The 26446-nt window shown below is 44.7% G+C and overlaps 2 protein-coding genes across 6 annotated transcripts in view; one reads left to right on the forward strand and one right to left on the reverse strand.

The window, feature by feature from the left end:
- Positions 1 to 1930, reverse strand: part of entpd5a (ectonucleoside triphosphate diphosphohydrolase 5a) — a 45113-nt gene extending 43183 nt beyond the window's left edge. For 2 of the 4 annotated variants that reach the window (XM_068038645.1, XM_068038642.1), the window contains exon 1: positions 1825 to 1930. The gene's annotated coding sequence lies outside the window, so the exon portion shown is untranslated. The remainder of the gene's footprint in view (positions 1 to 1824) is intronic. The other 2 variants (XM_068038643.1, XM_068038644.1) reach the window with 2 other exon arrangements.
- A 93-nt stretch (positions 1931 to 2023) lies between these two features.
- Positions 2024 to 26446, forward strand: part of LOC137373611 (basal body-orientation factor 1-like) — a 75077-nt gene continuing 50654 nt past the window's right edge. For both annotated transcript variants that reach the window (XM_068038640.1, XM_068038641.1), the window contains exons 1-4: positions 2024 to 2512; positions 6632 to 6884; positions 12566 to 12631; positions 21692 to 21835. In XM_068038640.1, coding sequence (XP_067894741.1) covers positions 2490 to 2512; positions 6632 to 6884; positions 12566 to 12631; positions 21692 to 21835 — 486 coding nt within the window. In that variant the 5' untranslated portion in view covers positions 2024 to 2489. The remainder of the gene's footprint in view (positions 2513 to 6631; positions 6885 to 12565; positions 12632 to 21691; positions 21836 to 26446) is intronic.

The following is a 26446-nucleotide window of genomic DNA, read 5'->3' on the forward strand; positions in this document are numbered from 1 at the left end:
CAGACAGTGGCTAAGAGTAGAGGTTTTGGATAATAAACAAGTTATGGTTCCTTCCAATGTTTATCAAGTGATCTTCGTGGAATAATCATGGAGATCAAACGAGGCAGTATCAGGCTGAGTTATGGTTCCCCTACGATCAACTAACTAGCCAACACTCACATTCTGGATGAAGAACTACAACAACAATTTATATTTATGTAGCGCCTTTAACATGACAAAACATCCCAAGGTGCTTCACAGGGGGATTATAAAACAAAGTAAGACACTGAGCCACAAAAGGAATATTAGGTCAGATGACCGAAAACTTGGTCAAAAAGTTAGGTTTTAAGAAGTTTCTTAATGGAAGAAAGCAAGGTGGAAATGCAGAGAGGTGTAAGGAGGGTATTCCAGAGCTTGGGGCTAGGCAACTGAAGGTGCAGCCACCAATGGTGCAGCAATTAAAATCAGGGATGCACAAGAGACCAGAATTAGATCAGCACAAATATCTAGGAGGGTTGTGGGGCTGGAGGAGATTACAGAGATAGGGAAGGGCGAGGCCAAGGATGAGAATTTTAAAATTCAGATGTTGCTTGACCAGGAGCCAATGTAGGCCAGCAAGCACAGGGGTGATAAGGGAAAGGAACTTGCGAGTTAAGACATGGGCAGCAGAGTTTTGGATGACCTCAAGGTTACAGAGAGTAGAATTTGGGAGACCTGCCAGGAATGCGTTGGAATAGTCAAGGTAACGAAGGCATGAATGAGGGTTTCAGCAGCAGATGAGCTGAGACAGGGACAAAGAGGACTACACAGGTCAGCTATCAGCATAAGTCACCATCACTGAACCACATGGAAAGCTTTGATGCACTGTTTGAAAATGCAAATAAAAGGATATTTTTAAAATACATAAAGCAACACTATCGTGAAAGAGAAGTGAAGTAAAAAATTGCACTTAGATTATTGGGGCCGCATTCCTTCCAAAACTAGCAATAATGTGTCTCCAGGGAGAAAAGAAATGAAATACTTCAACAGGATCAAAATGCTCTTGTGTTCATGTTGTAAATGACACATCTGAGTGAGCAACTGCACACAAAACCTTCTTCCATTCTGCCCATCCTTCTCCCATCCTAACCATGAAAATTTATTTTCCACATACCACCAGAGTAGTCAGTCCCAGATGCCAGCTTTGGAAGAATTATCCACTTTGCTCAATTCCTTTGCCCTTTATTTTCTTTTTCATACCCTTGTCCATTTTGAAAGGCCATTATGATGTCTGACAGGACAACAACAATCTTCTGCATATTTAAGAAAACTAACTTCTCCCTTCCTACTTCTGTTGACAATTTTAAATATATGCTCCCATATTACCGGTTGGTACATAAGATTGTGTTTATTCCTCCTCTGAATAAAACAGTTAATCAGAATAGACAGCAGGAGAGAATTGCTGGGGGAAAGTGCTGAGTGAGGCAGACTGCAAACACTAGGTTAAAACTTTTAAACTAAATGATTAATCGAGAAAGTGACAAGAGGAATCAAACCCCATAAAGGGGCAGCAGCCTTATCTCCCCAGGTTGCACAGTCTTGGTCTGGACTTGTGTGGCACAGCCACTGGCGTGGATATAAGAGCCTGACACTTGTGGCAGTGAGAGACAGGAACCTTTCTCCCCCTCCAGGCAGAAACTTCCAGTCCAGTCACTACGCAGCCAGTAACCAACTATAGTGACAGGAGATCAGCTCTTACCAACTCCTGCCCATCCGACCAACCTTCTCCTCACTTTAGTACAGCTGCACTTAAACACGACTCAGATCAATAGCAAGACTCCCTGAGAACGATCAGATGACACTTACCACTGGTTAAAGCTCCTCTGATCTTGCACCCCTGCCACCAAACTGCCGGCACCCGCTGCCGCCGCCTCCGCCAGCTGAAAACGCCTTCGTCATGCGCGACTTGTGTAAACGTCACGCGCGAGTTGCGTTGACGTCATCCGACATGTCCCCGCCCCCAGCGGCCCCGCGTTTCCATGGTAACGGACGCTCGGCCGGCGAGTCATTCGGTGGACGCACATCGAGCCAGTCTCCTTTTTTTTATCAACCCTTTCTTTTAACCATCAATCAATTTTTAAAAAATTTTTCATTTTTGTGCATAACTAGAAACAAAAGAAAGGACTCAGAGATTTATTTGTCAAATCAATAGCAACTTGAGGTTCCTTCCATCATTTTATGTCATGGACTGTGGCCACCTTTAGAAACTCAATGTAGTCAAAAGTAGGGAGGAAAAGAATCTTTAAATTTGCTGCGTCCAATAGCGACTAAAAAAAGGTAACATTGTACTTAGAACCTCTGAGGATTATCTGACAGTTTTCGACACCATCGCCCCTTCAGCAGCGAAACATTGTGCAGGCCGTTTCCTGGGGCAATAAGCAAAGGGTTTATTTCCCAGTGAGAGGGACTGGAGACTCTCCACAGCAGAAATCCTCACAGCACAACAACTCTGAAGCTCACTGCACGTCGCCATGTCGAAGAAGAAAGGAAAGGGGTAATCTGCCTTCGTTTTTATTAACTTTGTACAGTTTTAAACCTAATTTTAAAATTTGCCCCTTTCTACGTTATGTCTCATTTTTGTTCTCTGCACTCACACCAGTTCATGAAGAAGCGTTCAGATCATTATTTAAAAAAAAGATTATTATTGCAGGACAAAGGATAAACAGAAACACCACCCCTCTCCACCCAATTCTCTGCAAATACCTGGGAGTAGGTAGCATGTTGGTCTGCATCTATAAAGCGAAAAGACAGGTTAACAGTTGGAGCATAGCCCTTTGTCACATTGGTTGTGTTACGATAAGTAATATTGTTATTTTTACATATTTATATGAAAGACTATGATTAATTTGTATTTTTATTGTTACAAAGATTGTGTGCTGTAGAAACATAGAATCATAGAAAGTTTACGGCCACCCAGTCTAATCCCACCCTCTGTTGAAAACATTTTTCCTCATCTCCCCTCTAATCTTTTTACCAATCACTTTACATCTATGCTCCCTAGTCACTGACCTGTCTGCAAAAGTAAATAGGATCTTCACCTCCGCTCTATCCAGGTCCCTCACAATTTTGTACATCTTTCCTCATAGCTGCATTTTTCCAGTCCCAGCAACATCCTGGTAAATCACCTCTCTCGTGCAATTACATCTTTTCTGTAATGACATGACCAGAACTGCACACAGTACTCAAGTTGTGGTCTAACCAATTATTTACACAGTTCCAGCAAAAAACATGGCAACTAGCATAAGGTAAAAGGAAGGTCAGGTTATTTGGAAGAGTACCTACCAGTTTAAGTTACAGCATACAGTCACATTATTATTGCATTGATCCTGTGTCAAGCAACTGAACATCTTCTGTTGGTTTACTGCATCACCAGCCACAGAAGAAATGCGGCGAACAACAGATGCCCCTCTACTTTCCTTTCATTGATCTCACCAAAGCCTTTGATTTCGTCAGCAGACATGGTCTCGTCAGACTACTAGCAAAGATCGGATGTCCACCAAAGCTAAGTATCATCACCTCATTCCATGACAATATGAAAGGCACAATCCAGCATAGCGGCACCTCATCAGACCCCTTTCCTATCCTGAGTGGTGTGAAACAGGGCTGTGCTCTTGTGCCTACACTGTTTGGGATCTTCTTCTCCCTGCTGCTCTCTCATGCGTTCAAGTCTTCAGAAGAAGGAATTTTCCTCCACACAAGATCAGATGGCAGGTTGTTCAACCTTGCCCGTCTAAGTGTGAAGACTAAAGTATGGAAGGTCCTCATCAGGGAACTCTTGTTTGCTGACAAGAAATGCTGGAACCATTCAGCAGGTCTGGCAGCATCTGTGGAAAGAGAAGCAGAGTTAGCGTGTCGGGTCAGTGACCCTTCTTCGGAACTGACCCGAAGTTCTTCGGAATTCCGAAGTTCCAGCATTTCTTGTTTTTATTTCAGATTTCCAGCATCCGCAGTATTTTGCTTTTATTCTTGTTTGCTGACGAAGCTGCATTAACATCCCACACTGAAGTGTCTGCAGAGACCCATGGACAGGATTGCGGCTGCCTGCAATGAATTTGGCCTAACCATCATCCTCAAGAAAACGAACATCATGGGACAGGAGGTCAGAAATGCTCCATCCATCAATAGTCTGGAAGTGGTTCAAGAGTTCACCTACCTAGGCTCAACTATCACCAGTAACCTGTCTCTAGTTGCAGAAATCAACAAGCGCATGGGAAAGGCTTCCACTGCTATGTCCAGACTGGCCAAGAGAGTGTGGGAAAATGGCGCACTGACACGGAACACAAAAGTCCGAGTGTATCAAGCCTGTGTCCTCAGTACCTTGCTCTATGGCAGCGAGGCCTGGACAACATATGTCAGCCAAGAGCGACGTCTCAATTCATTCCATCTTCGCTGCCTCCGGAGAATACTTGGCATCAGGTGGCAGGACCGTATCTCCAACACAGAAGTCCTCGAGGCGGCCAACATCCCCAGCTTATACACACTACTGAGTCAGCGGTGCTTGAGATGGCTTGGCCATGTGAGCCGCATGGAAGATGGCAGGATCCCCAAAGACACATTGTACAGCGAGCTCGCCACTGGTATCAGACCCACCGGCCGTCCATGTCTCCGCTTTAAAGACGTCTGCAAACGTGACATGAAATCCTGTGACATTGATCACAAGTCGTAGGAGTCAGTTGCCAGCGTTCGCCAGAGCTGGCGGGCAGCCATAAAGGCGGGGCTAATGTGTGGCGAGTCGAAGAGACTTAGTAGTTGGCAGGAAAAAAGACAGAGGCGCAAGGGGAGATCCAACTGTGTAACAGCCCCGACAAACAAATTTTTCTGCAGCACCTGTGGAAGAGCCTGTCACTCTGGAATTGGCCTTTATAGCCACTTCAGGCGCTGCTCCACACACCACTGACCACCTCCAGGCGCTTACCCATTGTCTCTCGAGATCAGGAGGCCAAAGAAGAATGAGGATAACATTTAATTCCTTTTTTTTTAGAAATCTGTTTTATGCCCTTTTCTCTCACTAGGGATTTCTCCTGTGCCATATATATTCGTTAGATGAAAGATTGGACAACTGCTCCTAGTCTTTCACAAATGAAATCATAGCCAATAGTAGCTGTGAGCACTCAGATTAGGTTTTGCAAGGCCTCCAAACCATGCTCCTACTTCAGGGTTGCACGGCTGAGCCTGGGTCCGAGGCCTCTGCAGTATCGGCAGTGGCCACTACTCCCAGTGGCGCCGCTGATACTGCTGAGCTGCTGTCCCTGTGATTGGTCGGTGGCTCTTGGAGCTGCCTCCTTAAACTTTGACCCCAAAGGACCAGGTTTTGGGGGGGGGGGCTGAAAAAATGCAGAGGTGAGTTGCCTCCACCTTCTTGGCTTAGCGACGGGAGCCCTGCCTCCTGTACAAAATCCAGCCCATAATGTTGGGGGGAATAATTTAGAAAAATCATAATTACTGCCCAAAGACAGTCTGAAGAGTATACCATCAATCTTTACCTCCCTGGTAAAAATATACACATAGATGTTGGTTATGGATTTAACTAAAATGCCCTCAATAATCAACTAGCCTGTCCAAAGAAGGGAGAAAACTGGTGAGAAAAATACCTCCGTTTATGACATAATTTTCCATTATTTAAAACAGGGCAGCATTCTTGCTAAAAAAAAAAGCAAAATGCTACAGATACTGGAAATCTGGATAAAAACAGAAAATGCTGGAAATACTGAGCAGTTTTTGTGGAGAGAGCAAAACAGAGTTAATGGGCTGAATGCTTGTTATGAGGTTGGGACCCTGACATCAGACCTGCCTGATGAGATTTTTGACAAGCAGTCCAATTTGTGCGCTAACCGTTCCAATTAAGGACAGCAGGTGGGTTCCCATAGCTGGAGGGCCAATTGGAGGCCCTCCAGCACTGATAGATCAGCAACCCCTTCATCAGAGGTGGGCTCTGCCGATATGGGTAGGAGAAACAGAGGAGGCCTTAAGATGGCTGATGGCGGGTGTGGAGAAAAGATTGGGAGTTTCCCAAGCTGCTCCCCTCTCCCTCCCTGCCAGGAAGCTGCCTCCTGCCTCCATCCCTTGGCTGTGTTTTGGCCCAGTTTGCATGTGGAGAGTGATCTTAATAGGCCCTTTAATTGACCTAATAGGTTTCCCAGTGCTTGCAGGCAGGTATCTGTCATCACCAGCCCCCACCACCGCCACCAACCCCCCCAACTCCCAATCCTCCCGAAACGAAAATGGCCCAGAAGTGGAAACATGGTTGGAAATTGTAGGTCCACGTCCACGGCCATTTGAAAATTCGGCCTGAAACGTTAACTCTGTTTCTCTCTCCACAGATTTGCCTGATGTGCTAAACATTTCCAGCATTTTCTATTTTTATCCAGCATTCTTGCTACTTTGCTTGGCACTTGCACTTGGACATGTTGTGCAAAATGCACTCATGCATTCCCAACTACCTATCATTCCTGTTTCCTGGGAATTGTGAGACATTGACAGACATGGTGGGTGCACCTTTCCAGCTGATCTAGAAGGGAGCAAGAGCTCCTGGAATAAGAGATTCACTCAGAAAACTGTTAGCTTGTTTTTCTTTTAAAGTTGCGCTTTCAAAAATATTTGTTTATCTATTTAGAAAAGGAAATAAGGATGAAAAGCTTGAAGCAAAAATGACTATGGAATCAGGTGCAGAGAAGGCAATGGCAAATGCTGCTTTGTGGGAATCAAGACTGAATGTGATTGAGAAATCTCGAGTGGAATACCGTGACACAGCACGAACGCTTGCCAGAACCAATGAAACTTTAATGAACGATCGGTTTCAAGTAGAGAGGGATGCAATGGAAGTGATCTCATATTTAAAGAAACAGGACTTGGAGAAAGAGGCAATGGTAATAATCTTGAATATTTTCTTGAGTATTTTAAAATTTAATATTGTTTAAAATATATTTACTTCTCTCCCCATTTTTATCACCACTCTCCAGGACACTCGGTCATTTTACCAACAGAAAGGTCTGCTTTGAGGCCTGCATTAAGGCCACTCTGTAGCTAGGTACTGTGAGAGCAACCTGGAGTGACCCACTTGTGAATTTATCCCTCTGGGGACAGGCCAAGCCTTTGCTTGGTGCACATCATTGATTGCTTTGTCCAGGTCAGGAGTTTATTATGTGGGGAATTGCAGGTGTGCACTTGCATTATAGCATAAGTGGCCAAGCCACTGAAGCATCAAATGCTACACCATTTGATCAATTAGTAATTGTGTCACAACAGACATCAATGTTTTCAGTAAAATCCTATTTTCTTGTAAGTTCTTCCCTCAATCTAGTGCTATAGTTATATATTATTAAAAGGAACAAGAACTTTCAATGTGACATAACCTCACAAGCTAAAATGGTGCTTAAGGTTGGCACATGTAGAAAAAATTATTCATGGAATCGTAAGACAGGAATTCCCAGTGAATAAATCAAGCTGGGGTAAATCGTTCTATATGCTGGAGAACATATATGATGTTGTGACAAATTCTGTGAGTTGAGATGACATTTAGAATCTGAGGGATTCCATTTCAGCAGGGTTCTTCTGTTAGCTGAAGATCTGTGGGAAACCCAGTAAGATGGAATGTTCAAGTCACCCTACTGCATCACACTCAATGCCACTGATTATCAATAACAACAACAACTTAGATTTATTTAGCACATTTCACAAAGTTTTCCAAGGTGCTTCACAGCAGCATTTTAAGCAAAATATGACGCCAAGCCACATAAGGAGATATTAGGTCAGATAACCAAAAGCTTGGCCAAAGAGGCAGGTTTTAAGGAGTGTATTAAAGGAGGAAAGAGAGGGAGAGAGTTGCAGGGAGGGAATTCCAGAGCTTAGGGCCTTGGCAACTGAAGGGTGAAGCGATTAATATCAGGGATGCTGAAGAGGCCAGAATTAGAGGAGTGCAGATATCTCAGAGGATTATGGTGCTGGAGGAGGTTACAGAGATAGGGAGGACATGGAGGGACTTGAAAACAATGCTGAGAATTTTAAAACTAAGATGTTGCTTGACTGGGAGCCAATGTAGGTCAGCGAGAAATGGGGCGTTGGTGAGTGGGACTAAGGTGCGAGTTAAGACTCTGGCAGCAGAGTTTTGGATGACCTCAAGTTTACGGAGGGTAGAATATGGGGGACCAGCCAGGGGTACTTTGGAATAGTCAAGTCTAGAGGTAATAAAGGCATGTTTAGGGTTTCAGTAGCAGATGAACTGATACAGGGGTGAAGTCGGGAAATGTTATTGAGGTGGAAATAGGCATGAGTATGTGGTCGGACGCTCATCTTGGGGTCAAATATGACACCAAGATTGTTAACAGACTGGTTTAGTCTCGGATCTGCTTCATCTAATGTGCCTGACCTGAGTGAACCTTCTTCTTCTTCTTCGGCCTCCTTGTCTAGAGAGACAATGGGTAAGCGCCTGGAGGTGGTCAGTGGTTTGTGAAGCAGCGCCTGGAGTGGCTATAAAGGCCAATTCTAGAGTGACAGACTCTTCCACAGGTGCTGCAGATGAAATTGGTTGTCGGGGCTGTTACACAGTTGGCTCTCCCCTTGCACTTCTGTCTTTTTTCCTGCCAACTGCTAAGTCTCCTTGACTCGCCACACTTTAGCCCTGCCTTTATGGCTGCCCGCCAGCTCTGGCGATCACTGGCAACTGAATCCCACAACTTGTAGTCAATGTCACAGGACTTCATGTCGCATTTGCAGACATCTTTAGAGCGGAGACATGGACGGCTTGTGGGTCTGATACCAGTGACGAGCTCGCTGTACAATGTGTCCTTGGGGATTCAGCCATCTTCCATGCGGCTCACATGGCCAAGCCATCTCAAGCGCTGCTGGCTTAGTAGGGTGTATATGCTGGGGATGTTGGCCGCCTCGAGGACTTCTGTGTTGGAGATACGGTCCTGCCACCTGATGCCAAGTATTCTCCGGAGGCAGCGAAGATGGAATGAATTGAGACGTCGCTCTTGGCTGACATACGTTGTCCAGGCCTCGCTGCCGTAGAGCAAGGTAGTGAGGACACAGGCTTGATACACTCAGACTTTTGTGTTCCGTGTCAGTGCGCCATTTTCCCGCACTCTCTTGGCCAGTCTGGACATAGCAGTGGAAGCCTTTCCCATGCGCTTGTTGATTTCTGCAACTAGAGACAGGTTACTGGTGATAGTTGAGCCTAGGTAGGTGAACTCTTGAACCACTTGCAGAGCATGGTCGCTGATATTGATGGATGTAGCATTTCTGACGTCCTGTCCCATGATGTTTGTTTTCTTGAGGCTGATGGTTAGGCCAAATCCGTTGCAGGCAGCCACAATCCTGTCGATGAGTCTCTGCAGACATTCTTCTGTGTGAGATGTTAATGCAGCATTGTCAGCAAAGGGGAGTTCCCTGATGAGGACTTTCCGTACTTTGGTCTTCGCTCTTAGACGGGCAAGGTTGAACAACCTGCCACCTGATCTTGTGTGGAGGAAAATTCCTTCTTCTGAAGACTTGAACGCATGTGAGAGCAGCAGGGAGAAGAAGAACCCAAACAGTGTAGGTGCGAGAACACATCCCTGTTTCACGCCTATCAGGATAGGAAAGGGGTCTGATGAGGCGCCGCTATGCTGAATTGTGCCTTTCATATTGTCATGGAATGAGGTGATGATACTTAGTAGCTTTGGTGGACATCTGATCTTTTCTAGTAGTCTGAAGAGACCACGTCTGCTGACGAGGTCAAAGGCTTTGGTGAGATGTACAGAGCTATGTAAAGGCTGAATGTTCAATAGCATGAGCCAAAAGTAGACTTAGTTTAGAAGGACAGTAAGTACTGCAGGTGGGAGCAGAAAGTTATAAAGGAACATAGATTAATGACAGTGCACAAACATTATGGTAGACGGCGTTCAATGAGGGCAGGTGTATGGTTATCCACTTTGGACCCGACAGATAAATTGGAGCATTTCCAATATGGTGAGCAACTAGGAACTGTCGAGGAGCAAAGAGATTTGGGAATCCAAATACACAAATCATTAAAAGCTAGAAGACAAAAACAACAATTTGTACTTATTTAGCACCTTTAATGTGGTAAAAAGTCCCAAGGCACTTCATTGGAACTTTATCAAATAAAATTTGACACCAAGCCACATAAGGAGATATTAGGGTAGATGACCAAAAGCTTGGCCAAAGAGGTAGGTTTTAAGGAACATCTTAAAGGAGGAAAGAAAGGTAGGCAGGTGGAAGGGGGCACGGAAGGAATTCCAGAGCTTAGGGTCTTGGCAGCTGAAGGCACAGCCACCAGTGGTGGAGCAATTAAAATCGGGGATGCTCAAGAGCCAGAATTGGCGGAGTGCAGATATCGTGGAGGGTTGTAGGGCTGGAGAAGATTACAGAGATAGGGAGTGGCAAGGCCATGGAGCAATTTGAAAAAAAGGATGAGAATTTTAAAATTGAGGCATTGCTTAACTGGGAGGCAATGTAAGCCAGTGAGCACGGGGGGGTGGGGGGGGTGGTGGGGGATGGATGAATGGAACTTCATGTGAGTTAGGACATGGGCAGCAGAGTTTTCAATGATCTGAAGTTTACAGTGGGTAGAATGTGGGAAGACTGGCCAAGAGTGCATCGGACTAGTCAAGACTAGAAGTAACAATGGCAAGGGTGAGAGTTTCAGCAGCAGATGAGCTAAAGCAGGGTGGAGTAAGACGATGTTACCAAGGTGGATATAGGCAAACTTAGTGATGGCATGGATATGTGGTTGGAAGCACATCTCGGGGTTAGATATGACACCAAGGTTGCGAACAGTCTGGTTCAGCTTCAGATAGTTGCCAGGGAGAGGGATGGATTTCGTGGCTAGGGAATGGAGCTTGTTGCAGAGACTGAAAATAATGGTATCGGTCTTCTCAATATTTAGGTAGAGGAAATTTCTGCTCATTCAGTACTGGATGTAAGACAAGCATTCTGACAACTTAGAAACACTTGGAGGGGTCGAGAGCAGTGGTGGTGCGGTAGAGCTGGCTGTAAGTGTACATGTGGAAATTGACGTGTTTTCAGGTGATATCGCTGACGGGCTGCATGTATATGAGAAATAGTGAAGGGCCAAGAATAGATCCTTGGGGGACACCAGAAGTAGCGGTACGGAACTGGGAAGCGAAGCCATTGTAGGTAATTCTCTGGCTATGATTGGATAGATATGAATGGAACCAGGCAAGCCCAGTCCCACCTGGGTATGAAAGGCATTGGAGGAAGATGGTGTGGTCAGCTGTGTTAAAGACTGAAGATAGGTTGAGAAGGATAAGGAGGGATAGTTTATCTTTGTCACAGACACATAGGATTTAATTTGTGATTTTGATATGAGCCTTTTCAGTACTGTAGCAGGGGTGGAAACCTGATTGGAGGGATTCAAACATGGAGTCCTGGGAAAGATGGGCACGGATTTGAGAGGCAACTACATGCTCAAGGATGTTGGAGAGGAAACAGAGGTTGGAGATGGGTGTGTAGTTTGCAAGGACAGAGAGGTTAAATGTTGGTTCTTTGAGAAGAGGGGTAATGACAGTAAATTTAATTGGGAGGGGGATAGATCCTGGGGGGAGACCATTAACAATATCAGCTAACTTGGGAGCCAGGAAGGGAAATTGGGTGGTCAGCAGTTTAGTGGGAACAGGGTTAAGGGAGCAGCAGGTGGGTCTCATGGACAAGATGAGCTTGGAGAGGGCATGAGGGGAGATAGAAAAGAAACTAGAGAAAGATGCGACAGGTACAAAAAGCAATCAAAAAGGCTAATAGATTGTTGACCTTTATCTTAAGAGGACTGGAAGTTATGCTTAAGTTGTATAGACCCTTGGTCAAACCCCATTCAGTTCTGGGCACCACACCTCAGGAGCAATAGATTGACCTTGAAGAGGGTGCAACACAGTTTCATCAGAATGATACCGGGGCTTAGAAGGTTAAATTACGAGGTTAGATTACATAAACATGGGTTGCATTTCCTTGAGAATAGAAGATTGAGCAGTGTTATGATTGAGGTGTTTACAATGTTAAAAGGATTTGATGGGATAGAAGCAAAAAACTATTTTTTTGGGTGGGGTAGTCAAGAATAAAGTGACATAAAGGGGTAAGCCATTCAGGAGTGAAATCAGGATACAGGATTTTTTCACACAAAGGATAGTAGAAATCTGGAACTCTTTCTCCAAATGGGACAAATGGAGCCTTCAAAACTGGAATGATAGATTTTTGTTAGGTAAGGGTATCAAGGGATATGGGGCAAAGGTGGGCAAATGGCATTGAGATGCAGATCAGCATGATCTAATTGAATGACAGAGCAGGCTGCAAGGACTGAATAGCCTATTCCTGTTCTTATGTTCCCCACTAGTCTTTCTTACATTGATTAATTAAAATAATCTTGGTGGCATGATGGCAAAGGTGTCTGTGAATTAACATGCCATATTCTAAGTCATGCCATTTTGAAGAACTTGCCCGCAAGAAGGGAATGAAAATTGAAGGGTCACTGAAATTTTCCAGTGGTCTAAAAAAGTTAATTCTTGTCGATGGAATTGAAGGATTTTGTGTTTTACAGATCAGCAAACTGCAACAGCAAATGGAGGACCAAAAGAAACAGGCAATTGAGGACAACAAAAAAATGGTAAGTGTCTGTAGTTTTCCAGTTACAGCAGTTTTTATGAGGATTGTAACCTGCAAAGGTTCAAGGAGAGCACTGGTTTTGCAGTATGGTGGCCAGTTCTGGGTGCCACCCTTTAGGAAGGATGTCAAGACCTTGGAGTGGGTGCAGAGGAGATTTAATAGAATAGTACCAGGGGTGAGGGATTTCAGTCATGTGGAGAGACTAGAGAAGCTGGGGTTGTTCTCTTTAGAGCAGAGAAGGTTGAGAGGAGATTTGATAGAGGTATTTAAAATAATGAATGGGTTTGATAGAGTAAGTAAGGAGAAACTGTTTTCAGTCACAGGAAGGTGAGTATCAGAGGACACAGATTGGCAAAAGAACCATAGGTGACGTGAAAACATTTTTACGCACCAATTTGTTGTGATCTGGAATGTACTGCCAGAAAGGGTGGTGGAAAGAGATTCACTATGCTGCAACTATATAAAACATTTGTTAGGCCATAACCTGAGTACTGTGTGAAGTTCTGGTCACCTCGTTATAGAATGGATGCAGTTGCACTGGAGAGGGTACAGAGGAGATTTACAAGGATGTTGACAGGACTAGAAAATTGCAGCTATGAGGAACAATTGGATAGGCTGGGGTTATTCTCCTTGGAACAGAGGAGGCTGAGGGGAGATTTGATTGCGATGAGCAAAATTGTGAGGGGTCTGGATAGAGCAGATGGAAGGGCCTATTTACCTTCTTTAGCAGAGAGGTCAGTGACTAGAGGGCACAGATTTAAAGTGATTTGGCAGAAGGATTAGAGGGGAGATGAGGGAGAATTTTTTCACCCAGAGGGTGGTGGGGGTCTGGAACTCACTGCCATCTCATTTAAAAGGTGCCTGGATGTGCACCTGAAGTGCCGTAACTTGTAAGGCTACGGACCAAATGCTGGAAAGTGGGATTAGGCTGAATGGCTCTTCTTTTTCGACTAGTGCGATGGGCCAAGTGACTTCTTTTTGTGCTATAAACTTTCTAATGATTTCTATGAATAGTAACATTCAAAAAAAAAAGGGCTATGGAGAAATAGTGGGATTAATTGGTTAGCTCCATGAAAGAGCTAGCACAGATACAATGCGCTGAATGCCTTCCTTCTATGCTGCATTATTCTATGAAACCAATTTTCTTGAGAGTAGCCAAAGCAAAAGGAAGGGCACAGTAACATTTGGACGTATGCTTATATGTAAAGTTGTGTTGATGTATTCTCACCAATCCCACATTATAAAGAGAAGTTGTGATATTCTGATTAGGCAGAGAGGCTTGCTGGCATAGAAAGCTAATGACAGTTTCAAAAAGCAGGAGGAAAAAAGGCTTTAGATAACCTACCTGACAAAGTCGATGATCTTTCCTGTCATCAGGATGTCAAATGGAAATGAAAAGGAAAATGAAAGAATTGGAGGAAGAGTTGATTACTGCTCTCCTAGAGCACCTTCTACTGGCCAAAAGCATGCGCAGCAGTTCTGACTAGCCCCCACCCCCTGCCTCAATCGAGGTTTGGCTGTGAGCAAAAAATGTGTTTAAAAACTATTGAGGAAAGCCAAAAGAAGGCTGTAATGGAAAAATCCTGCTTTTAGTGTCCTGATTCGCAGCAATGGCAAAACATACTTAAAGTAGTAGACATGATTTTGTTTTGAAAAGGTATATTGCTACATATATCATCGTTACTGCATTAATGCAATATTAGTATGGGGTTGAAGGTGATTTAGAGCTTTGGATCAGAAATTGGCTAGCTGAAAGAAGACAGAGGGTGGTGGTTGATGGCAAATGTTCATCCTGGAGTTTAGTTACTAGTGGTGTACCGCAAGGATCTGTTTTGGGGCCACTGCTGTTTGTCATTTTTATAAATGACCTGGATGAGGGTGTAGAAGGGTGGGTTAGTAAATTTGTGGATGACACGAAGGTCGGTGGAGTTGTGGATAGTGCCGAAGGATGTTGTAGGGTACAGAGGGACATAGATAGGCTGCAGAGCTGGGCTGAGAGATGGCAAATGGAGTTTAATGCGGAAAAGTGTAAGGTGATTCACTTTGGAAGGAGTAACAGGAATGCAGAGTACTGGGCTAATGGGAATATTCTTGGTAGTGTAGATGAGCAGAGAGATCTTGGTGTCCAGGTACATAAATCCCTGAAAGTTGCTACCCAGGTTAATAGGGCTGTTAAGAAGGCATATGGTGTGTTAGCTTTTATTAGTAGGGGGATCGAGTTTCGGATCCACGAGGTCATGCTGCAGCTGTACAAAACTCTGGTGAGGCCGCACCTGGAGTATTGCGTGCAGTTCTGGTCACCGCATTATAGGAAGGATGTGGAAGCTTTGGAAAGGGTGCAGAGGAGATTTACTAGGATGTTGCCTGGTATGGAGGGAAGGTCTTACGAGGAAAGGCTGAGGGACTTGAGGTTGTTTTCGTTGGAGAGAAGGAGGAGGAGAGGTGACTTAATAGAGACATATAAGATAATCAGAGGGTTAGATAGGGTGGATAGTGAGAGTCTTTTTCCTCGGATGGTGATGGCAAACACGAGGGGACATAGCTTTAAGTTGAGGGGTGATAGATATAGGACAGATGTCAGAGGTAGTTTCTTTACTCAGAGAGTAGTAGGGGCGTGGAACGCCCTGCCTGCAACAGTAGTAGACTCGCCAACTTTAAGGGCATTTAAGTGGTCATTGGATAGACATATGGATGAAAATGGAATAGTGTAGGTCAGATGGTTTCACAGGTCGGCGCAACATCGAGGGCCAAAGGGCCTGTACTGCGCTGTAATGTTCTAATTCTAATGGAAAATTTTAAATAAGTCTGACATTATGCGGAGTGATTAATTGCAAGGCATTTCAGCTGTCCTTTTGCATATGCGGACCTGTACGGGGGCTGAACCCAAAGACCATCCAGCGCTCCACCAGAACCATGCATGTGCACCTCATTTGTGACTGCAGACTGAACTACATTTCCTCCAGAGAAGCTCTGGGGGTTTGATGGGGGGAAAGGTCTGGGGCACGGGACAGGGCGAGAAGACCTGGAACTTGGAGGTGGGGAGAAGGAACACGAAGCGAACAGTGGGGTAGGGGGGTGGAGGACGTGATCCATGTCTAAAGGGGGAGTGGATGGGAGGGAGAAAGTGATTCATATGGGAAGATGGATCCTGGTCTCCCATCCATCCAACCCGCCCCCCCCCTCACTGTTAGTCCTGGAGCATGTTCTACACCCCCACACCACACCATACCCACCCTCTTTACACCTAAACCAGGTTCTCCCTCTACTCTCTTCCTAGACCTGGAGCACAACCTTTACCATAAATTGCAGTGAGTTGATTTCCCTGAAACTCGAACGTAGCATTGGTGAACAGCTCAGCAATATGCAGGTGTTGCCTGATGGCACTGTTACTGATTCCTGCTATCACTCTACTGATTGAAAAACAAAATAATGCAGATGCTGGAAATCTGATATAAAATGTTGGAAACACTTTGCAAATCAGGCAGCATTTATAGAAAAAGAAACAGAATTAATGTTTCAAATTCTGATGAAAGATCATTGACCTGAAACATTAACTCTGCTTCTCTCTCCACGGGTGCTGCCAGACCTGCTGAGTATTTCCAGCACTTTTTGTTTTTATTTCTTCTTTACCTTTCCTGTGTCCAGTGCACTGGGCCACTTTCTTGTTGCAAGTGGAGTGAACCAGTAGAAGTAATCTTTTTCACCCCACATGTGCAACACACAAACACACCATTAGTTTATTGGCTGGCAAATCCCCTGAGCAGCTTCCTGTTACATTAGCACCATGGAGATCTGGAGCCATTGAATATTTGCACTTGTTGTTTTCCATTTCCTATTTTAATGAACATTTCTGCCTTAAAGTTGTAGCTTTGACCTTCGTCCCTTCATTCTGAATTAAAGAATTTTTCTCACTTCCAGAAGGAAAAAAAACTCCAAAGAAGAATGGCCTCCTGTGTAAATCTTTCTATGTTTCTAAGCAACTACTCACTAATTAGCTTAGAAAGTCTTTTATTTTACCAGCTAAGGACAACTATAATTACAATTGCAGGACTGTAGGTAACAAAGTAATAAAAACAGAAAGTGCTGGTATACTCAGCAGGTCTGGCAGCATCTGTGGAGAGAGATATTTCAGGTCTGTGACCTTTCATCAGAACTGGCTTTGAGCAAGTGAAAGGGGCGTGGGGAGAAGAACAAAAGGGAAGGTATGTGATAGGGCAGAACATAAAAAATAGGAGCAGGAGTAGGTCATTCAGCTCCTCAAGCCTGCCCCGCTGTTCAATAAGATCATGGCTGATCTGTCCCAGTCCTCAACCTCTCTTTCGGGCCTGCTCTGCCTAACCTTCGACTGCCCGAGATTTCAAAAATCTATCTGCCTCCTCCTTAAATGCATTTAGTGTCCTAGCCTCCACAACTCTCTGAGGCAGAGAATTCCAGAGATTCACCACCCTCTGAGAGAAGAAATTCCTTCGCATCTCAGTTTTAAATGTGTGCCCCCTTATTCTGTAATTATGTCCCCTAGTTCGAGATTCCCCTACCAGTGGAAACATCTTCTCAACATCTGCCCTGTCGAGCCCCCTTAAAATCTTATATGTTTCTATAAGATCACCTCTCATTCTTCTAAACTCTAATGAATAAAGGCCTAACCTGTTTAGCCGTGCATGATAAGACAGCCCCTTCATCCCAGGAATCAGCCTAGTGAACCTTTTCTGAACTTTTCTGAATAGAGGGTGGTGAGTGCCTGGAACTTGCTGCCTGGGGAGGTGGTGGAAGCAGGTACGATAGCGACATTTAAGAGGCACCTTGACAAATACATGAATAGGATGGGAATAGAGGGATATGGACCCCGGAAGTGCAGAAGGTTTTATTTTAGACAGGCATCAAGATCGGCGCAGGCTTGGAGGGCCGAATGGCCTGTTCCAGTGCTGTACTGTTCTTTGTTCTCCAATGCTAGTATATCCTTCTTTAAATATGGGGACCAAAACTTTACGCAGTACTCCAGGTGTGGCCTCACCAACACACTGTACAGTTGTAACAGGACTTCCCTATTTTTAAACTCTAACCCCCTAGCAATAAAGGCCAAAATTCCATTTGCCTTCCTAATTACTTGCTGCACCTGCATGCTAACCTTTTGTGTTTCATGCACAAGAACACCCAGATCCCTCTGCACTGCAGTATTATTATTTCTCCATTTAAATAATAATCTGCCTTTTTATTCTTCCTACCAAAGTGAATTAGCTCACACTTTCCCACATTGAACACCATCTGCCAAATTTTTGCCCACTCACTTAACCTATCTATATCCCTTTGCAGATTCTTTGTGGCCTCATCACAACATGCCTTCCCAGCTATTTTTGTATCGTCAGCAAATTTGGATACACTACACTCTGTCCCTTCCTCTAAGTCATTAATGTAGAAAGTAAATAGCTGAGGCCTTAGGACTGATCCTTGTGGCACCCCACTGGTTACAGCTTTCCAACCTGAAAAAGACCAATTGATCCTGACTCTCTGCCTTCTGTGTGTTAGCCAATCCTTAATCCATGCCAACACATTACCCCCAATACCCTGAGCTCCTATTTTGTGCAATAACCTTTTATGTGGCACCTTATCAAACGCCTTCTGAAAATACAAATACACAACCCACTCTGCTTGTTATATCCTCAAAGAAATCTAACAAATTTGTCAAGCATGATTTCCCTTTCATAAAACCATGTTTACTCTGATCGCATTATGTTTTTCTAAATGTCCTGCTATTTCTTCCTTAATAATGCACTCAAGCATTTTCCCAATGACTGATGTTAAGCTAATTGGTCTATAGTTTCCTGCTTTCTGTATCCCTCCTTTCTTGAATAGGGGTGTCACATTAGCGGTTTTCCAATCCGCTGGTACCCTACCAGAATCCTGTGAGTTTTGGTATATTATGACCAATGGCCTCCTATCTCTGCAGCCACTTCTTTTAAAACCCTTGGGTGCAGGCCATCAGGTCCTGGCGACTTGTCTGCCTTTAGTCCCATCAGTTTGTCCGGTACCTTTTCCCTCATGATAGAGATTGTTACAAGTTCCTCCCTCCCATTTACACCTTGTTCATCTATTATTGTTGGGATGTTTATAGTGTCCTCCACCGTGAAGACTGGTGCAAAATATTGGTTTAAATTATCTGCCATTTCCCTGTTCCCTGTTCCCTGTTATTAATTCCCCATTCTCATCCTCTAAGGGTCCCACACTTTAGCAACTCTCTTCCTTTTAATGTACCCATAGAAGCTCTTACTGTTTGTTTTTATATTTCTTGCCAATTTACTCTCAATCAATTTTCTCCCTCTTTATTAGTTTTTTAGTCATCCGCTGCTGGTTTCTAAAAACTTCCCAATCCTCTGGCCTACCACTCGTTTTCGCTGCATTGTACACCTTTGCTTTTGATTTGATACTCTCCTTAACTTCCTTTGTTATCCACGGGTGGTTCATCGTTCTCTTCGAGTCCTTCCTTCTGACTGGAATAAACGTTTGTAGTCTATCTTCCCAGCCCGCTTTAGATAACTCTTTCTTCATACCTCTGTAATTGCCCTTATTTAAGTTGAAGATACTGGTTTGAGATAAGATAGTAATCAGGAAATAATGGAGATGTGTCAGAAGGGCACTGCAATTATCATGGATGATTTTAATCTGCATATAGACTGGACAAATCAAATTGGAAAGGATTGTATGGAAGACGAATTTGTACAGTGCCTCAGGGATTGTTACTTAGCAATATGTTGCAGAACCTACCAGGGAACAGGCTATTTTAGCTTTAATAGCAAAACTACCCCACCTCCTTTTCCTTTCTGCCTATTGTTCTAGAACGTTGAATATCCTTGAACATTTAGATTCCAGTCCTGGTCATCCTGCAACCATGTCTCAGTATCTGATTTCTATCTGTGCCATCAGCTCATGTATCTTGTTACAAATGTTACGTGCATTCAGATAAAGAGCCTTAAGCTTTCACTTTTTACCATTTTTACCACCTCTGGTTCTAATTTCTGCTGTACTTTTGTGCTTGTATTCTCTGTCCCTTCCTGTCACTCTCTGATTAATGTATGTTCCTTCACTACCCTGCACCTCTGCTCTCTCGTTACTTTTCGACTTTTTAAACTTCCTTTCAATTGTACCCCCCCCCCCCCCCCCCCACTATTTAGTTTAAAGCCTTAATTACAACCCTAGTTATACGATTCGCCAGGACACTGATCCCAGCACGGTTCAAATGAAGCCCATCTCAACGGAACAGCTCTCTTTCCCCAGTACTGGTGCCAGTGTCCCATGAATTGGAATCCATTTCTCCCACACCAATCTTTGAGCCACACATTTACCTCACTATTCTTATTTACCCTACGCCAATTAGCACGTGGCTCAGGTAGTAATCCGGAGATTATTACCTTTGTGGTTCTGCTTTTTAATTTGGCCCTGAGCTGCTCATTGTGCCTTAGCAGGATCTCTTTTCTAGTCCTACCTATGTCGTTGGTACTTACGTGGACCACGACAACTGGATCTTTTCCCTCCCACTCCAAGTTCCTCTCCAGCCCAGAAGAGATGTCCTTAACCTTGGCACCAGGTAGGCAACACAGCCTTCGGGACTCTCTATCTTTGCTGCAGAGAGCAGTATCTATTCCCCTAACTATGCTATCCCCTAATACAACTACATTTCTCTTTTCTTTGAGTGCCACTTGAATGGCACTCTGAACCACAGTACTGTGGTCAGTTCGCTCATCCTCCCCGCAGCTTGTGCCCTCGTCCACACCGGGAGCAAGAACCTCATAGCAGTTGGATAAGGGCACTGGCTGAGGCTCCTCCAAAGCTAAATTCTGGATCCCCATACCTGCCTCATTCGCAGTCACACCCTCCTGTCCCTGACCACGGTCCAGATTGGATGTAATTGATCTAAGGGGTGTGACTGTCTCCTGAAACACAGTGTCTAAGTAACTCTCCCCCTCCCTGATGTGTCGCAGTGTCCGCATCTCGGACTCCAGCTGATCAACTCTGAGCCGAAGTTCCTCGAGCAGCCAATACTTGCTGCAGATGTGGTCACCGTAGATCACACCGGCGTCCACCAGCTCCCACATACTGCAGCTGCAACACATTGCCTGCTCAGTCATCTCTATTCTATTTAATTAATTAATTTGGATTGCAGTATTTAAGAAAAAAAAACTATTTAAGTGTACTCTTAACCTGTAATTACATCGCCTGATTTAAATTACATGGCTAAAAGCAAAAAAAAAACAAGAAAAAACACGAGACACGGAAGCAGGAAAGAAATACCTACCAATCACTTACCAGCCCTCCTGTGACATCACACTTCAATTTTTGCTGGTCAAGTCGGTCCACTGAACAGAACAAAGCGCTCTGACCGCCAACGCCGCTGCTTCTGGTCTCGAGCCTAGCTCTCCGCTCCTTTTATACCCCGGCTCCTCTCACCGCCACCAGAGGGCAGGAGAGATTAAATGGCAAAGACGTCATGGAACAAAGGCAAAGGGAGTGCTAATAGTTGTAATAAAAGACAAAGCCTTAATCCAGAGAGAATATTAATTGCAGAATAACGAACAACTCTGTCCAAAAATGCTGGAAATCTGAAATAAAAACACTAACATTCTTTCTGGACAGATTTCAAATTATTAATTGAGCTAGCATCTACTTTTTTTTGAGGAATAGACTTCCACACTTCTTGCACCCTTTGCGCGAAATGTTTCCTAACTTTTCTTCTGAATGGCCTGGCTCTGATTTTAAGGTGATGTCCTAGACCATGCTACATTTGTTGTGCTATGTGCTGCCCTGGAGGTGCAACCAGACTGTAGACAGCTAGAAAGATGCAGCCCATTGATACTAGTGGCAGATTAGCAGGAGCGCTTTTCCATATTGAATGAACTTAAAAAGCATGGTTTTAATTTAGATTATCATTAGTAGACTTGCATTAATTGATCAATACTACATATGACACCCTGCTGTTACAGGTGACTATAATTGCATGCATAATTTAAAAGGAGTGCAGTGCACTATCACAGTTAGCTGAGCTTGCTCTCATGCCTCCTTCTTGCTACAGGCCACAACCCACACCCAACAGATGGAGCGTCTACAAAACAAAATGTTGCAAAAGACAAAAGAAATACAGCTGATTCAAGAGGAACTGCAGAGGGTCAAGGAGTTCAGGAAGAAACAGGTTTTCCTGGAAAATGAATTGGATGATGTGAGTCTATTAGATTTTCTTGTTTATTTATGTCTGTACATGTTAAAGTGAGTACATCCATCATGTAGGTGTGCGATATCCTGTCAAAAGCCTTCTCTTGGTCCAGGCTGATGAGGCAGGTGTCCACCCTCCTGTCCCGTAAAAAGGCAATCGTATCCCTGAGTAGCACGAGACTATCAGAGATCTTCCCGACGGGTACAGTGCAGGTCTGGTCAGGGTGAATCACCAACTTCAGAGCAGACTTGACTCGACTGGCGATGACTTTGGACAGAATCTTGTAGTCAGCATTAAGCAGTGAGATGGGCCGCCAATTTCTGATTTCTGCCCTCTCCCCCTTCTGCTTGTAGACGTGATGATGCCTTTCCTCATGGATTATGACATGCTGCCGGCCAGAAGCATACTCTCGTATACTTCCAGCAGGTCTGGGCTGACCCAGTCCCAAGGGCTGAATACAACTCAACCGGTAAGCCGTCGCTTCTGGGAGTTTTATTCGTCTCAAAGGACCTGATGGCCTTTGTCAGCTCGTCCAGAGTTAGCGGCTTGTCCAGTCTCTTCCTCATGCTGTCATCTAAGACCTCTGTGTGATAGATGACAGGAAGGACCTTGTACTAAAATCCCTCATCCCTGGAAACATTCTAGTAAATCTCCTCTGCATCCTCTCAAGGACCCTCACATCCTATCTAAAGTGTGGTGACCAGAACTGGTCAGTTATTACCAGCAGAGTCCTGCCACAGAGCTTGACACCAGGAGAGCCTGGTCTGATCCTCCCGGCAGCGGTGAGACTTTCTGGCGGCTCTGCCGCCGCTGGGCGACAGGGCCTGAATTTCAATATGTAAATCAATAAAACGAATAAATTTAAATACACTCACCACCAATCTTCAAGGCCCGCCACGATCTTCAGTGTGGCGGCCGGCACTCCTGCGCCTTCACTTCCCCATCCGGGGAATGCTGGCGTGATACTGGTGGGGAGGGGGGAGACTTAAGATTTTTAGTAGTGGGGGGGGGGGGTGGGGACGGGGTAAAATAAACGTGATGAGTGTGGGGGATGATGGGAAGGGGTGAACTTTAAACTTTGTACAGTCTGGTGGGGTGGAGGTCAGATTTCACAGGTAAGTATTTTGGGAGGGACCAGACCTGCACTGTACCCGGCAGGAAGATCTCTGATAGTTTTTTGCTACTCAGGAATACGATCGCCTATGTATGGGACAGGAGGGTGGACACCTGCCTCATCAGCCTGGACCAGGAGAAGGCTTTTGACAGGATATCGCACACCTACATGATGGATGTGCTCTCCAAAATGGGGTTTGGGGAGGGAATCTGCAATTGGAGTAAACTGCTCTTCACAAACATCAGTAGCGCAGTCTCAATCAATGGGTGGGAATCAGAAAGTTTCCCGATGCAATCTGGAGTCACACAGGGCTGTCCTCTCTCCCCTGTCTTGTTTGTTTGCTGTATCGAACCTTTTACTGAGTCTATTAGGAAGGATCCGGGCATAAGAGGGGGGACAGTCCCAGGCACCGGAGACACTCCTGTACATGGATGACGTCGCCGTCTTCTGCTCGGACTTGCTGTCTGTTCGCGGACTGATGAGCATCTGTGGCCAGTTAAAACTGGCCTCGGGAGCCAAAGTCAACCTGGCAAGAGTGAGGCCATGTTCTTTGGGAAATGGGCCAATCCTTTGTCCCCTTCACCGTCAGGTCAGACTACCTGAAGGTGCTGGGGATACGGTTTGGAAGGGAGAGGGCGTGTGCCAAAACCTGGAAGGAGCGAGTTGCAAGGGTACACCATAAACTGAGCATGTGGGAGCAGCGATCTCCATTGTGGGTAAGAACCTGGTCATCAGGTGTGAGGCACTCACGTTGTTGCTGTACGTGGCGCAGGTCTGGCCCATACCCCAGACCGTTCAGATATGGGGTGCAGGCATCAATACAGCAGAAGAATCACAGACGAAAGAGATGAGGATGGAGACATTTTTTGCAGATCTGGCCGATGACGGGAATGGAATAACAATAACAGAGGAACGAACCCCAGGAATGCCTGGGGAAATTATTAACCGGTGTTTCAGATGTGTTTCGAAATATCATTATGTGGTAAATTGTCCAAAACGGAATAACAGGGCTTTTGAGGCAACTCATGACATGGAAGGTTCGGAAGTGAAAGATGATATTGATCAGTCTGAGGGAATTGTACTGATCACAAAAAGCTTCAGTGCAGTAATGAGTGTACTAATTGCGGATACATTTATTTGCGCCATGTTAACAGTGGTGGAACGGATTGGTTGAAATGTTGTTTAGATTCATTTTAGATTCAGGGCGGCACAGTGGCGCAGTGGTTAGCACCGCAGCCTCACAGCTCCAGGGACCCGGGTTCGATTCCGGGTACTGCCTGTGTGGAGTTTGCAAGTTCTCCCTGTGTCTGCGTGGGTTTTCTCCGGGTGCTCCGGTTTCCTCCCACAAGCCAAAAGACTTGCAGGTTGATAGGTAAATTGGCCATTATAAAATTGTCACTAGTATAGGTAGGTGGTAGGGATATATAGGGACAGGTGGGGATGTTTGGTGGGAATATGGGATTAGTGTAGGATTAGTATAAATGGGTGGTTGATGTTCGGCACAGACTCGGTGGGCCGAAGGGCCTGTTTCAGTGCTGTATCTCTAATCTAAAATCTAATCATTCAGTAGTAAGGATTGCAGTAAGGTTAGGGAGTATGAAAGTTCTACCTGCTTCAGGTTTGGGGATGACAACACATTAAGGTCGCTGAAAAGGGTGGTGATTCCATGTAGAATAGATGGAGTAGGCCATTTTATTAGTACAGATGTGTTATCTAGTGAGATACCCTTACTACTGAGCAAGTCTTCCATGAAAAAGGCACAAATGAAATTGGACATGGAACATGATAAAGCAGCTGTCTGGGTAAATTGCAAATCTGCTGATTTTCCAAAATCAGGACATTATTGCATCTCTTTAACAAAACCAAGCATATCTATTGAGAATGTTAAAGAGGTGTTAATGGCATCAGGTGACAGGAGTTTGAGGTAAAAAAACAGCAAATTGTCTTAAAGGGGAACGAGCATCGACAATTTGCTCGTTCCCCTTGTTACAGATTTAAAAATCCTACTGAAGGATACGAAGGTGGTTAATGATGAGGACACAAAACTTATTGAAAAGATTAGTGAAAAATGTGATAAATGCAAAAATTATTGGAGGATGCCATCATGCCTATTGCAAGTCTCCCATTAGCACAAGACTTTAATGAAGTAGTAGCTATGGATTTAAAGGTTTGGGACAAGGACAGAAACATTTTCATTTTGCACTTCATAGACATGGCAACAAGATTCAGTCTTTCTACAGTAATACATGGTAAAGACAAAAGAGTGATTGTAGATAAAATCTTGGAAAAATGGATTGAGACTGGACTAGGGGCACCGGCTAAATTCCTGACTGACAATGGGGCGGACTTTGCTAATGACGTGTTTAGAGGCATCTGCGAAAACATGAACATTGTAGTGATGAACACTGCAGCCGAAAATCCTTTCAATAATGAACTCTGTGAAAGAAATCATACAGTGATTGATGATGCTCCATAAGGGCGGCACAGTGGCGCAGTGGATAGCACCGCAGCCTCACAGCTCCAGCGACCCGGGTTCAATTCTGGGTACTGCCTGTGTGGAGTTTGCAAGTTCTCCCTGTGTCTGCGTGGGTTTCCTCCAGGTGCTCCGGTTTCTTCCCACAGCCAAAAGACTTGCAGGTTGATAGGTAAATTGGCCATTATAAAATTGCCCCTAGTATAGGTAGGTGGTAGGGGAATATAGGGACAGGTGAGGATGTGGTAGGAATATGGGATTAATGTAGGATTAGTATAAATGGGTGGTTAATGGTCGGCACAGACTCGGTGGGCCGAAGGGCCCGTTTCAGTGCTGTATCTCTAAATATAAAATAAAATAAAGATCTTAGCCGACCAACCAAATTGCAGGCTAACATCTGCCCTGACATGGGCAATACATGCAAAGAATTTGCTTCAAATTGTTGGGGGCTGGGTAAAGTGATAGGGTAAAGTGATAGACTGATTCTCCAGGATGGTAGTCAAACTATTAGGGTCCATTCATCTAGGCTAATCGGGGTTGATTATAAACTTGCAGAATCTGAACAGTTAGTAGAGGCTGATGAGGCACGCTATACCTCACATACTCATATCTTTGACAGTTATGAGTAACAGAATACAGTAGATAAGGGCCTAGATGATAGGCAAAGTGATACCGGTGCACAGGAGAGAGCTATTTTACCCAAAGGGCAACTGTCTAAAGTCGGTACTAGGGTAATGTACATACCAGAAAGGTCCACTGAATGGAGGATGTGACCATTGTAGGGAGAGCAGGGAAGGCCACTGGCAAATTCAAATATTGGCTAAGCATCCAAGATGATGAACAAAACATAGGATCTATGGACTGGTAAAATGAGGTGAAATGGTCCAAAGCAAGAAAACGCAGTGCGAGTCACCATAGTGGGTTTGGAAGTGACTCTGGCACTAGAAAACGGTCATGTACTGCCGACAGAACCTCTGATCGTGGGAGGGAGAGATCCTGAAGCAGTAGTCCAGAAAGAGATAAGAGGGCA

This window comes from Heterodontus francisci, chromosome 9 (assembly GCF_036365525.1).
Source record: "Heterodontus francisci isolate sHetFra1 chromosome 9, sHetFra1.hap1, whole genome shotgun sequence".
NCBI classification, from domain to species: Eukaryota; Metazoa; Chordata; class Chondrichthyes; order Heterodontiformes; family Heterodontidae; genus Heterodontus; species Heterodontus francisci.